Here is a 14,766-nt window from a genome sequence, read left to right on the forward strand (position 1 = left end):
TAGTTGAGCAAACACTGTAATGAGCATGCTCAGAGCTGAATCTTCTTGCGTGTCTTTGATCTTCTTAAGAAAGAGGCTCTAGAAATGTTCTTTCAGGTCAGTGTGTATGCAGGCTCTCACATTTGATAGGACTTGCCAAACTGCTGCCATAAGTTTATATCCCTGACAGCAGTGGTCAAGTGCCTGTAGACTTCACACTGACCACACTGGCTGGCTTCTGTTCATCCCTGCTTATCTGATAGACACCCAAAGAACAAAGAGGAGAGAAGGAATTTTCCTCTCTAAAGTTGTACTTTTTGAATGTTAGGTATTACATTTTAAAATGTATTTAACAACAGTTTGCTTTTCTTCCTTTTTGTAAATTATGTGATTTTTTGCCCTTGGCCTGTTTTCCTTTTAAGGTATTTATCTCTTTTTCCTGCAGTCCTCATGTAGCAAGAATATTCAGTCTTTCCTTCGAGACTTTTTCTAAGTCCTCTTGTAGCAAGAATATTCAGTCTTTCCTTCGAGTTCCCTGCAAGTGTTTTTCTAGAGTATTTGCCTTTTTGTCTTGTTCTTCTGTTTTTAACGTAGAGAACTTCATTTTTCTCTAGCCAAATCTTTGTTATTTACCTCTTATGACCACCCCCAGTTCAAGATTAAACATCTATTCATATTTTCTTCTTGGACTTTCAAGGTTTTTTTTTTCTTTTCCCTAACATTTAAATCATTAATACTTATGGAATTAATTTTAGCATATACAGTGAATTAGAGAATCGACTTTATTTTTTTAATGATCAGCCAATTTTAATCACATTTTCTAACTGATTATTGGTGGTAGATGGGGAAACCAATGATTTTTATGTATTTATTTTAAAATTAGCAGCCTTTCTCAAGTTCTTACTTATTCTAATTTTTAATTGATACTGTTTTTCTAGGTAGAAAATTGTATGGTCTTTTTCCCAGTATTTATACTTCCTATTTTTTTTCTTTTATTTCTTTCGGTCTAGTTTCTTGACCAGTCTCAAATAACAGTGTGGATATTGTGTATTTTATTTTTTTTTACCAAAATTAATCTGGCATTTTTTTTCTTTTTAATTTTACAAATTTAAATGTCTTTTTTTTGTTGTTTGATTTATTTTGCTTTTGCAAAAGCGCTGACTTATAAGAAGCCTGCGATTCTTTTCCTTTGCACCATCGGCAGGATCTCGGCGCCACCCTTTGGCTGAATCTGAGTGGAGTTCATTGTGGGCACAGGGCTCTCCTGGTCGCCCCTGAATGGTTCCACTGTTCCCCTGGCCTCACCAGCCCGGGCCCGACGCTCGCTGCTGCCAGTCATCCCCTCACTCCTCATCCCGCCCCCACCTTGTCGGCTGTCCCTGCACCTGTGGGTGCACCAGGCAGGTCGTCCCCTTGCTCCTCGTCCTCTGCCACCCTTGACTGTCCTATCAGCTTTGGGCACCTGTGTGGGCATTAGGTGGGGCCACCCTCTCTGGCCACCTGTCTCCCTGCTTCACGACCCTCCTGTCTCTACCTCTGTCCACCTTCTGCCTCTATCCTTGATAATGTCTGGCGTGACAAGAATTTAACAGGCTTGTTCAGACTTCCACGACTCTAAGTAAAGGAGTTGGATTGGGTCATATTTTGTGCTTTGATGGAGGTAGAAACACAGAAAGGATTAGTTGAATTTATATTTATTGAAAACAATCTTATCCATAAGTAATTATTAGGAACATGAATTTTAAAGTGCTCACTAGATTGTAAATTGCCATACACTTCCTTCAGAGGGTCTTGGCCTCTAATCAATACCAGAGAGGAAAAGCGATCACGGGTGAAGATGTGGGGATGAACGGTTTTCATGTCAGATCTCATAACAAGTCATCACTTAGAGTCTTCCCTTGGCATCAGTGACACTGACTGATCTCTTGGTTCTGTTTCTGTGTCTGTTTTGTGCATGTCCCTGGGCTTGTCTCCATGGGCCACTTCCAGGATGAAGTCTTGACCGTAATCAGAAGAGTGGATGACAACTGGGCAGAGGGAAAGCTGAGAGACAAGATCGGGATATTCCCACTGCTATACGTGGAGGTGAGACCCCCGCACTGCCCCGCCCCCATGATGTACCTGGAGGTGAGGTCCTGCCCCAGCTCTGCCCCCTGCTGTACCTGGAAGTGAGGCCCTGCCCCAGCCCCTCCCGCTGCTGTACCTGGAGGTGAGACAGTGCCCTAACCCCACTGCCTGCAGGTGGAGGTGAGGCCAGACTCCCAACCCTTCTCTTGCCCTTTGTGGTTTGTTTCACTAGACCCCAGGGTGCCCTGGTCTTGGAGCCCCTCTTCTAAAGAGAAGCAAGCTGCCCCACAGTCTTCTGAATTCAGGTGGGGTTGACCTGTGGGTCACTCCCTTGTCTCACCATGTGGCAGGAGGCAGGGCTCCCCTGTGGACTTCTGCTTCTCTCTTTACAACTGAGCCTGAGCCCTGTTTCCTTCTCCAAGACTCTCTGGGTTTCCCCCAGAGGCACCTGCCCCCTTCCCCCGCCCACACCCTGCGCCTGATTCTGCCAGCAGCCAAACAGATGTTGAGGGTCCCGGACTCCAGGTTTGGAGTGGCTGGTCAGCGGCCGGTTCCTGGAGTGGAGCACACTTGGGGCTTCCTGCCTTTTCTCTGGGGCTGATGGCTGATGTGCCGTAGGTATCCAGTGAATGTGTCACGGGCAGTGGCCAAGTGGGGAGTGTCCACAACCTTTGACCTTTCAAGTCCTGGTTGCCGTGGGCGGTGCCTGCACCCTGGACCCTTCTGAGGAGTCCTCGTCCCGCCTCTCACACATCCAGAGCATGAACACCAGGACTGCATCCCCTGCCCCCATGCGACCGATGAGCCAACAGAGAGGCTCAGAGCCGACTGCGATCGCAGGTGGACGTCTCTTGACTCGGCTCCCAGTGCCCCCACTCAGAGCCCACGGTCCCCAGTTCAGGGTGCGCTGCACATGATTCCCGGGATGTGGCCAGCTTTGCCTTTGTTGAGCCCTGTGGGCCAGTGGGCTCTGGGCCCTGCAGGATGGAGGCTGCTCTCTGGGGCAGGCAGCCAGGGCTCTCTGCACCTTGGCCTCCTCTGCTTTTCCAGCCACATTTCTGGCCCTTTCCCTCCATTTCCTAAATGTCCTGCCCCCTGCAGTTCTCACACTCACTCTGGATCACCTGCCCAGGAAATTCTGAGACCCTCCCCAGCAGTAAGGCCACACCCACGTACATGCTCCTCTCTGGCACCTCGTGAGGGGCACTCAGGGGCACACACTCTGCCCTCTGGCTCCTGGTATGGACCCCTGTCCTCACCTGTGCATTTGCCCCAGTGCCTGGGGTGGTCTCCATCCTACTGCTTCAGACCCAGAAACCACCCAGCGCCGTCCAGATGTGCAGAGTCAGACCCCACCGATGTCTTTAGTCAGTAGAACCTCTTCCTAGGCAGACCCTCGAGGGGCCACTCAGAGACAGCCATGGGACGTTCCTAAGAGCCTATCACGATGCCCCAAACTGGAGCCCAGTGTTTCCTCATTTTGTGCTCTGGGCCCCTGGAGGCCGATTGACTTGGATCCTCACGTCCTTGTGGACGGTCACTGGAATCTGCACCCGGAGGGCCGAGGCGGCTGCGCCTCTGCGCAAGGGGCCAGCACGGCTCAGGAGCTTCCCGGGGACCCCTGCCCTGTAGTGAGAAGAGCTGATCCCAGGAAGACCACTCTGTGGAGGGGGAGAAGTCTGGAAGCAGAGGTGAGCAGGGAGTGGGAGACTCTGAGGAGGTGCGAGGAGCCTAGGGGTGACTCTGGAGTCTTAGAGCCAAAACATATTAGGCCTGCTCTGGTGGACCAGGCCAAGGTGGGAGGTCTTTGAGTCCCCAGGGCCCTGAGGACTGGATGGGGCTCACTGTCCCCACAGATGGGGTGGAGGTCAGCCCCACCTGCGGTTGCAGCAGGAGCTCCATCACAGATAGGGTCGCCCACACCCCAGGGGTAGAGGGGCTGACCTGACTGCCCTCAGGGAGGAGGTGGCTGGAGAGGAGGGTCTCGGAAGGAACAAGAGATGAGGAGGGGGCATTGAAGGTCTGCGCCCAGCTGTCCTCATCTCAGCCTCTCCGCAGAAGGTTGTTTGTCAAGAGTGTTCAGGACGCAGTAGGAGGTGATTTGGGGACTTCACCTGAGGTGTTGAGACCCATGAGGGGCAGGGAACCAAGGAAGACGTGGAGGCTGGGCAGGCTCCTAGTCAGCCGAGCAGAGGTGGACATGCCAGAGGACAGATGTGCGGCTGCGGGCACCACAGCCACAGAGCAGGTGCAGTGATCGATGAGGGCGGCTTTCAAGGAGGAGAGGACATAGCCCAGAGGAGAGAGCTGTGCGCTGCAGGCTGCAGCCCAGGGCTACATGTGGGTGTGAGGGGCTCCACGTGGGCGTGAGGGGCTGGAGGGTGGAGGTGGGGGTGTCCATAGTGGTGCTGCAGGAGTCCTGTCTCCCTCCCACTGACCCTCGATATCCATCAGAGCTGCCCGCGTCCATCCGTCCACACAGCTGGATGGACGCGTCCATAGTGGCGTCTGTTGAGAGCCTGTGTCCTGAACCTGGAGCCATGTGTGTATCTGGTGGGCCTATCCTCTGGTTCCTGCTCCCCCTTCTGCTGCCCCACACGCTGGGATCAGGATCCGCCCTGATCTCCCATGGCCGTGGGGTACCTGCAGATGCCTGTATCCTGGATGAGGAGGTGGGGAGGCTGGGTGAGCCCCAGAAAGTGGGGGCAGCCTCATCCCGGGCAGGGGGCTTCCAGAGAGTTCTGACCTTGGGACCGGATCCAAGCCTCCGTCTGCTGGTGCTGCTGCAGGCCTCGGCTGATCCCTGAGGCTGATTGGTGCTATTTACAGATCCGGGAAAAGATGGAAGCAAAAACTCAAGTCTTGATTTAGCCAAATAGATGTAATGCCCAAAATGGTATGGTTGCTAATGGCAACTGCTTCCCATGTGAGAGGCTTGGTCTTCAGCGCGATGATTGCTGTGGAAGTCGCTTGAGCCTCCGCTAATTGCGATGTTGAACTTGGCCTTTCTTGCTCCTGGAGCACTATCGTCTCCTTGTCACTTTGCCTTATGAAGAGAGCATGTTATTCTGAGCATCCATCTCCAACTGTGGTATCAGAGCTGCCAACATCCCTGGAGACAAACAGCGTTGAAGCTGTCTGTTCTGTTTCAAAGGTGCGGGCTGCCCCGCACACATGGGGTTTGCTGACCCAGTAACTGCTGGCTGTTTCTTCACCTTTGTCTCAGGCCCTGGGGCAGGCAGAGTGTTTCCAGGGAGGAGGCTGGGGAGGGTCCTTGGCTTCTAGTGGAAGGTCCACGCCCAGGCTCAGGAAAAACAGAAAGACACAGGAGCTCTGAGCCCCATCCAAACCTCAGTGCCTCCACAGACCCTAGGTGTACTTGGGATCCAGGTGGATAGACCTGCTGGGGTGTCCCTGGTTGGAGGGCACAGCTCCTGGAAAAGAAACCCTGCATGTTGGGCATGCATAGCTCTGGGAGGTGGGGTTCTGACTTCCTGCTCTCACTGGGGGATGTTGAGGGGTGCTGGAAGGCTGCTCTCCTGGTCCGACTCTGGACCCACAGGCTACCTGAGGCCACTGGAAGGGATGGGAGGCCCTCACAGCATCTGAGGGACCTGGCCAGCCGTTCCCACTCTCTCAGCCACCCAGGGAGTCAGGGCAGTGACTCTGAGCAGAGGGGCTCTCTCAGAAAAGGGCCTCTTCTAGCTACTTTTTCTTTCTTTCCTACCTACAAACGACCAGCATTGCCAGCTTCTATGAAGTGGCCCTGGCCGACATGGGGATGGCTGTGTGACCGTCAGGCTGTTAGAGGGTCAGGGAAGGTGTGCAGCCAGGTGGGTTCTCCAGAGAGAGTCAGTGGGATGGGACCCTTGTTGGGCAGCCATGCAGACCCCCAGGCCCCCAGGCTAGTGGCCTGATGAATCAGTTCAAAACCAGCAACTTGCAGCCACATCTGGACGATTGACTGTGAAGCTCGAGGTGCGTTCACGTGGCGGCAGCTATTCCTGAGACTCTCCCATCGCATGGCCTCCCTCATGGCCAGCAGGTGGGTGGGTAGAACCGGCCCCAGAATCTCCCTGGGGCATCTTGTAACAACCACCCCCCTGCCCCATTCTTTCCTAGAGGGTTTTGTTTGACTCTGGGGCTTCAGGCCCCACCTGTGTGGAAGAAGGTAGGAAGCGGCCTTGGTGGAGTGGCACATGGGAAGCATGTGCCCAACAGATAGATGGACGGACAAATGGACAGGGCCTCTGTGCCACGGACGGATGGGCTGGGTATCCAGGGAACTGGTCTTTAGAAGATGGATGGCGTCTTCCTCGTGTCCTTGGGGTGTCTCCTGATGTGCACACTGGCCTCGCTGCTCGGACGTGGGGAGTGTGGTCGGGGTGTCCACTGGTGCTTCCCCACCGACTCTGGGTTCTGGCTGGTTCTGGTTCTAGGTCCGCTGATGACCTCTTGCCCTGTGAATACTGACCCAGTTGGTTTACGGGCTGCATTCCCTACCGCTTTGCCTGCCTAGCACCTCTGAGGGGATGCGGTGTTGTGAATTTGCCTTTTCGGATGTGGGGTGTTCTTGCATGCCTACCAGCATTTGCATGCCGTCCTGGGATGTACTGAGCTATGCACGGAGAGGCTGTGTGATGCTTTTCGTGCCTTGCTCATAGCTTGTTAGGCAGAACGAGGGCGCCTCAGTGTGGGGCTGATTAGACGCCCTTCTAAAGCTATGTTTTCAACTGCGTGTCCTGCGGTGTATGAGGTTCTTCACTCCTCAACTGGCCAGTGTTCCATGTCTGAAAGCCGTGTTTCTTTAACCTGTGTTTAGCATTTCAGAGGAGAGGGTAAACATGGTCCTTGTTGCTCCTTCTTGTGAACCTGTGATGGATTAGAATTTTGAAATAAGGGTGGCAAACCATTATTTGTATACTTTAGCACAGTGTCGTATGTCAATTATATTGCAGTAACTGATATAATTGTAGTTGGGGACAAACAAGGATGATAAAATTAAGATCCCCGAGAGGTATTTTCTGCAGAACAGGAAGTCTGTGGGTCAGCTGTGGCTCTCCCGTGCTGAGGCCCCTCAGCTCAGGGCCTAGAGTAAACAGCTTCCACCAGAGAAGTGAGGACCAGGTGCAACTCTCTGGGGTCATTGTTCTCCATGGAGACAGGTTACAACCACGTCCAAACACTGTTCTGTGACCAGCACTCCAGGTGGGCCGGGGGGTGGGGCTCCTCCATGTCTCCCGAGCCAGGGTAACCCCTGCTTCCTCACCCAGCTCCTGACTCTCACGCCACCCTGATTCTGCCACACCAGAGGTGACCTGACAAAGTCCCAAGGAAGAAACAAGAGAGGAGCTGCTCAGGGGTCCCTGCCACAGAACACTGGGGAGATGTGATGGTGCTTGAAGCTCTGTTTTGTTTTTCCGTTTTCTTCTTCATGTCCTGTTTCTCATGAGCACCATCAGTGGGCAGCTGAGGCGGGGGTTCCCCCTCTGGACCTGGACATGAGCTCTGCCCACATTTCTGTGTCCAGGTTCAGACTGTGCCTTATGAAGAGCTAATGGGCTTCCCTTACAGGTGATGCCCAGTCACCACAGGGCAGGCTGGGTGAGGGAACAAGGCGGGTGGAGCTGACGGGGCTCCATCAGAGAAAGAAGGACCTCAGTGTCCCTCAGGTGTGCACCCCAAGGCACAATCCGAGCAATGGGATGTGGTCCTGGGTCCTCCACAGAGGCCAGTAGGTGCATAGCTACCAGCTCTTCCTGACCGCTCTCCCCTGTAGCACTTTTTGAACTGTTTGTGAAGTTACATCTTACAATGTGATACATACAAGGTAACATGTAAACAGGTATATTCCCTGTCATCCTGTCTCTACAGCTGCATAGGGAGCCAGTTTGAGGCCAGACCAATGACAATTCCTTTCCTTTCTCGTCCTGGCATAGTACTCGGCACACAGTAGGCAGTTAGTTCATTTGTGTAATGTTGTTTGGCTGTGGGCCAGTGTTTCATAGAAGTCAAACTATTATATAAGGACTAAGCCACCAGCCATCACCAAGGTCTTAGCTGGGACCCTTTCAGCGTGCCTGCGTATTAGCACACAGGGACCTAGCAAGGCCTGTGAGACCAGTCCCTCTGGGCCTTGAACTGCCAGCCTCTCTGGAGCCATCCAGCTGCAAGAGGGCCAAGAAGAAAGCAGAGGCGCTGACACGAGTGAATGTCCATCTTCCGTAGACCAGCGGAATGACAGTGTGGCAACCTGGAGCTGAAATGCAGGGAGGAGCCCGGCCTGGCTGCCGGTGGGGCCCACGCCTCTCCTGGGGCCTTAGCCCGCCTAGCATGGGGATGGCTGCCGGCTGTGCTGCGTTGACTGTTTCTGCTCAGGCGCCAGCGTCTTTCCTCCCTTCCCATCGCGTGTTCCCCACGTGGGCAGCAGTGACCCTGCAAACCAGGCACGTGAGGATGGGGCCATTTTTCAGCCAACTGAGCTCCCCCCACTGGATGCCGCCAGGCTTGGAATCTCTGTGTCCTCAGCTGCCGTCTACTCTTCTGCATTCTGCTCAGGGACACAGGCTCCTCAGCAACCCCCCGCCTCAGGCCGCCCTGGGCACCCTCCCGCCTGCCCTTCCCTTGGCCGTGGTTTCAACAGGTGCCTTTGCTCAACTTCCCTCCTCCCACCCCGACTCATCCCATCCAGTCAGTGACTCAGAAACTTCAGTGAGCATTAAAGTTGCCCAGAAAGCCCAGGCTCAGCCCCAAGTCTGACAGTGGGTCTGGATGGACCTGTGTCTGAGAAATAAGTTGGGGAAAAGGATCTTTTGCAGATTCCATGTGGCCCCAGGGGTGGACCTTGGCCGTGGATATGGGGTTACCTGCCCCTTGGGTGGGCCTCCTTCAGTTCAGTTCAGTCGCTCAGTCGTGTCCGACTGTTTGAGACCACATGAACTGCAGCACGCCAGGCCTCCCTGTCCATCACCAGGTCCCGGAGTTCACCCAAATCCATGTTCATCGAGTTAGTGATGCCATCCAACCATGTCATCCTCTGTCGTCCTGTTCTCCTCCTGCCTTCAATCTTTCCCAGCATCAGAGTCTTTTCCAATGAGTCAGCTCTTCCCATCAAGTGGCCAAAGTATTGGAGTTTCAGCTTCAACATCAGTCCTTCCAATGAACACCCAGGACTGATCTCCTTTAGGATGGACTGGTTGGATCTCCTTGCAGTCCAAGGGACTCTCAAGAGTCTTCTCCAACACCACAGTTCAAAAGCATCAATTCTTCGGCGCTCAGCTTTCTTCATAGTCCAACTCTCACATCCATACATGACCACTGGAAAAACCATAGCCTTGACTAGATGGACCTTTGTTGACAAAGTAATGTCTCTGCTTCTCAATATGCTATCTAGGTTGGCCATAACTTTCCTTCCAAGGAGTAAGCGTCTTTTAATTTCATGGCTACAATCACCATCTGCAGTGATTTTGGAGCCCAGAAAAATAAAGTCACTCACTGTTTCCCCATCTATTTGCCATGAAGTGATGGGACCAGATGCCATAATCTTAGTTTTCTGAATGTTGAGCTTTAAGCCAACTTTTTCACTCTCCTCTTTCACTTTCATCAAGAGGTTCTTTAGTTCTTTTTCACTTTCTGCCATAAGGGTGGTGTCATCTGCATATCTGAGGTTATTAATATTTCTCCTGGAAATCGTGATTCCAGTTTGTGCTTCCTCCAGCCTAGCGTTTCTCATGATGTACTCTGCATAGAAGTTAAATAAGCAGGGTGACAATATACAGCCTTGACATACTCCTTTTCCTATTTGGAACCAGTCTGTTGTTCCATGTCCAGTTCTAACTGTTGCTTCCTGACCTGCAACAGGTTTCTCAAGAGGCAGGTCAGGTGGTCTGGTATTCCCATCTCTTTCAGAATTTCCCACAGTTTATTGTGATTCACACAGTCAAAGGCTTTGGCATAGTCAATAAGGTGAAAGCAGACTTGGCATGGAGAGATTTGACTCTAGGTGTTTATAACGTGACAACAGAGCAGGGCTTGGCTGAGGTTCAGGCTGTGTTCAGTGCAGAAGGAACGGCTTGGCTGACTGTGCAGCTGGAAAGGGTCACGGGCCCCCAGGCTTCTTGCTTCCAGAGCTGAGAGCATTTGTGGGGAGGTGGCCCTGCAGTTCCTGCTGCCTCCACATTCATTCTCAGACTTGACCAGGAATTACTTCTGAGGTTAACTCTCTGGGCCAGTTTGAGAAACACCTCCCATCATCATGTTCCTCTTGCTCCCTTTGGCAGCACTTCTGTGTGGAGGAGAGGCTGTGTGTCCCTGATGACCTGACCCGTGCGTGTACTCTGTCCACTGTCTGCAACCGCTGCAACTCCATCAGTTACTGCAGAGAGAAAACACAGCTAATTTGGGCTGCGCCCACTCAGAGAGGCTCAGAGCTCTCCTCTGTGGCTTTTGTTTATTCCAAAGCCTAAAAGTGAGAGCAGTTAGGAGGTGAGTGTGAAGCTGCTGAGGACTCTGAGTCTGCTGGCACATCTGAGCCCTGGACCGAAACAGCAGTTTTCAGCACGTGGCCATCCGAGCTGCCTCTCATTTATTGAGCGACTGCTGTGAGCCAGGCCCTGGGAGAGTCATCTTGAAACCCAGGTTTTCGTGGGAAGAGACACAGATGGAGAGAAGGTGGAGTCTAGAGGCAGTGTGTCCTCCGTGGAGGACATGGAGCTGGAAGTGGGAGGAAGCTAGGGGAGGAGCTGTAACTCTCCTGCTCAGAGGGACCCGCAAAAAAGCCACCTTGGGGACAGGAGGAAGGGTGAGGGGCCAGCCCCCAGTGCCTGTGGGGCCAGGGTGACCCAGCAGGCCCAGTGGGGAGGCGTGGGGAGAGGGCAGGGGCCGTGGGAGGCCAGCCTGCTCACTCTCGGGACTCCAGAGTTTGCTCCACACATCAGAAGTAGGTGACTCCAGACCCCCTGCCTGTTCCAGGAACAGCCCTTGTGCCTCTGTCCACTGACCCCTATGCCCAACCATGTCATTCATTTCTAACTTTGCCTTTACCTGGAGTTGATAGCATAAAGCGAAGGTAAAGAGAAACTTTCAGAGGAAAAGTTTTCAGCTGTGCTGGGTGTCAGCCCTCCCAGGGCAGCCCTGCCATCTGTCACCATCTCCCAGACGACCCTCCACCCCCTGTCACCTCCCCATGGTCCACTGTCACACACGGACCGGACCATCTCTACAAAGGTGACTCAGGCCTCACTCCTGCCTGTATCCCTGGGGCGGGGGGCATTACTCTCAGAATAAATCCAGGCTTCTCTCTGCAGCCCACAGGCCCATAGGTCTGAGGGATCTGTCACCCTCACCCCTTCCTCACCGCACCCCCGCCCCCGCCCCCGCCACATGACCTTCAGGCCAGACCCCTCTGCCATTGTCACAGAACAGAGACTCAGTGAACAGGATGAGGCCAAACCGTTTTTCTGCCTCTGGAGGGTGCTCCTCTGGGGTCCCCTCGCCTGCGGCAGGAGTGGGAGAAAATGCAGAGGCTTCACCACTGGGAAGCAGCATTTGACACTCTCCCTGTGGTTTGTGGAGACCGTCTTCTTCAGTGGACAGTGGCTCGTCCTCCTTTCATCACCTGCGGAGTCACTCAGGCCACCCTAAAGCCCAGCTCTCCTTGTGGGGGCAGGGTGGTGGACATGTCAGCTCGGGGCAGACATGTGGTGGGCTGCTGATCGTGTGGCTGAGTGGCCGGTGTGACCGTGGGGCCAGGGCGTACCTAGTCCTGCTGTGTGCACATGTGCTCTGGGCATGCACACACCTGCCTTGTCCTTCCCTGGATTCCCTGGTCCTGAAACTGTGGTTTCTGACACTGACTCCATAGGGTCCCTGGGACGGAGTGCGGGGCTCCAGGGCTGCTGCTCTGGGGCTAAGGGGGAGTTGAGCCCGGTGGCGGCGGCAGTGCCATTATTTCCATACAGAAACCTGCCACATGGAGGCACAGGGCGGGTAGTTTAGACCAGGTTCTGGTGCCCATGCTTCCTGCTTCTGCTCTTTGGGTGGCCCCGCAGTTGGGTGCAGAACAGGGGGTACAGGAGGCCGGCCTCCAGGATCAGAGGGCCCCCCCAAAGAAGGGGGAGGGGATTCAGCACTGTAGAGGGAGCAAATGAGTAAAACCTTAAAATAGAGCAAAACAGCTGAGCCTCAGTGAAGGCAGCATTTCAGAGGAAATGATCCTGGATTTAGATCCCAGGTTTTGGGGCCTGGAGTGAATTGTATGACCCCACCCCAACCCCGTGAAGGATGGGTGTTTGCAGTGGAAATGCAGACAGCCCTGTGCCTGAGCAATCCGGAGCGCCGAACTCCAGTGCCTGCGATCTGTCAGCTTGGCCTGTGGACGCACCAAACCTTCCCCTCGCTGCGCGAATCCAGCAGCAAAGGCTTGCAACCCTTCTCTGCACCCGCCCCTGGTATGGTGCCCCACCACGGCCCTGAGCTCAGGCCTGGGCTCTGCTGTGCTCCCCTTGCGCCCCGCTCCCCACCTGGTACAGGCGTGTCCTGTTCCAGGGGGGCCTTTGTTCTACCCACCTCCCCGGACTGTGGGGACAGGGCTCTGCCGCAGCCTGAAGCCGCATGCACAGGGGGTGGACGGGGGGTGTGTCCTGCTGGCCCACGAGGTGTGGAGCACGTGGGGGCACTTCCCTCCACCCCCTGGGTGTTTCCTAGGCAGCACATTTGGGCCACAGTGGGGCAAAGGGAGCAGACCCCTGAAAATACAGCTTTTCAATCAAGTGCCCAGATGCCACCCTGGCCTTTACTATGTTTCCTCAACACTGTTCCTATTGGACATGCTGTTGGAAGGTTCCAGCACCTCAAACACACTGGCAGCTTTGAGGTGTGAGCAGAAGGCTGGACGTGGGGTGCGGCTGCTGATCACTGACCCTTCCCTTCCTCTCTCCTTAGCTCAATGATGCCGCCAAGCAGCTGATGGAGATGGACAAGCTGGGCCTGGCCTCGGCATCCGGCTGCCTTGCCTCCCTGCCCTCTGAGGCCGGCGCAGTGGCCACGCTGGCCGGGCCGGCCACGCTGGCCCCGGGTCCCTCTTCTGGCAGCACAGGGGCGGTCAGCGCCTTCCAGCGGCGTGTGGACAGCAAGAAGAACGCCAAGAAGCGGCACTCCTTCACGGCGCTCAGCGTGACGCACAAGTCCACCCAGGCCAGCGGCCACAGGCGCTCCATGGAGATCAGTGCCCCCGTGCTCATCAGCTCCAGCGATCCCCGGGCTGCGGCCAGGATTGGGGACCTGGCGCACCTGTCCCGCAGTGCTCCTGCCCAGGTAATTCCATGGCCTGCAACCTGGGGGCCCTCCTCAGTGCCACTCACTTCCCTCCCCCAGTCCCTGGGCAGGCATGAGAAGGCCAGGCACCTGTGCCTTTTGGGGTCCCAGCCTCAGGGCCCCCAAGCCCTGGTGGAGGTGAGTCTCCATCTCAACCACAGCACTTACACAGCCCTGGTGAACATGAGGGGCTTCTCAGGGACCTGAGATAGCCTCTGAAGGTTCAGTCCCAGCCCCCTGAGCCCTCTGACACAGGAGAAAGCCTGGATTAGTGCTCCTGTGTCTTCAGCATCTCGTGAGCCTGACCGATGTGCTCCCTGTGTCCACGGGTCTACGGAGCCCGTCTGTGTGGGATGAGGCACCAGCTCCATCTACCAGGGAAGTCAAGGGGATTTGCTTTGCTCGCAGCCAACTAGCAGAGCCAGACTGGTTCTGCTCGCTGCACGAAAGGCCAGTCCATCAAGAGATGAGGTGTTGGGGTCAGCAGCAGCGATGACCAGGTCCTAGGACCAGTGTTCCTACAGTTACACTGGAAGCAAACATTGTGACCAGGCTCAGGCCTCAGTGAGGCTGTCAGGAGGGGTGAGAGGTCAAGGGAAGCAGCTGCGCCCATCTCTGGAGCCTTGTCACTCAGCTGTTGCGAGGAGGAAGGGGTTCGATCGTTGTGAGCTAAGGGCAGGCCGGCAGGGCTGCGGGGCTTCCTTGGTGGCTCAGCAGTGTAGAATCACCTGCCAATGCAGGAGACACAGGAGGCAGGGGTTCTATCCCTGGGTCAGAAGATCCTCTGGAGAAGGAAATGGCAACCCACTCAAGTATGCTTGCCTGGGAGATCCCATGGTCAGAGGAACCTGGTGGGCTACAGTCCATTGGTTGCAAAGAGTTGGACATGATTGCACACTCACTCACAGGGCTGTGAATGGCATGTGCCAGTGTGCGCGGTGCTCGTGGGCAGTGGTCATGGGTGGTGGATGCTTCTTGGTGGAAAAAGGCCCCACCCATTGGCTCAAAGTCAAACCTTATGACGCCCGACAGGTCAGAAGTAGTCCTGTAACCGCCTTCCTCATCCCAGCTCGTTAGCGCTATGCAATTTTCAGCCCCGGACTGAATGGTTCCCAAGCTTCCCACTTTAGGGGTCCCACCCCTTCAGAGTGATCCGGGGAGGCCTGTCCAGCTCTTGGCCCAGCGCGACAAAGGCAGGGGCTGGAGGTGTGTCCTCTCACCGCAGACAGCACTTACGTGGGTTGGCCAGCTTTTCGGCCTTTTGGAGTCTGCGACCTCGTGGTCTCTATTGCAGCTTCCCTCCACCCTGGGAGCCAGGAGAATCTTGTTAATCAAGGCAGGGGTGGCAATGGCCAAATGTGACCTCGGGTGGGTCTGAGGATCCGAACGGACCTGGAGCCAGAGGCT

At 54.8% G+C, this 14,766-nt stretch overlaps 1 protein-coding gene across 1 annotated transcript in view; it reads left to right on the forward strand.

Moving 5' to 3' along the window:
* The window catches only part of SH3RF3 (SH3 domain containing ring finger 3), a 161,638-nt gene that overhangs the window by 89,279 nt on the left and 57,593 nt on the right, over positions 1 to 14,766 (forward strand). Inside the window, 2 exon segments of the mRNA XM_070379514.1 lie at positions 1,969 to 2,064; positions 12,988 to 13,359. Coding sequence (XP_070235615.1) covers positions 1,969 to 2,064; positions 12,988 to 13,359 — 468 coding nt within the window.

Source organism: Bos mutus, chromosome 11 (genome assembly GCF_027580195.1).
Source record: "Bos mutus isolate GX-2022 chromosome 11, NWIPB_WYAK_1.1, whole genome shotgun sequence".
Taxonomy (NCBI): domain Eukaryota; kingdom Metazoa; phylum Chordata; class Mammalia; order Artiodactyla; family Bovidae; genus Bos; species Bos mutus.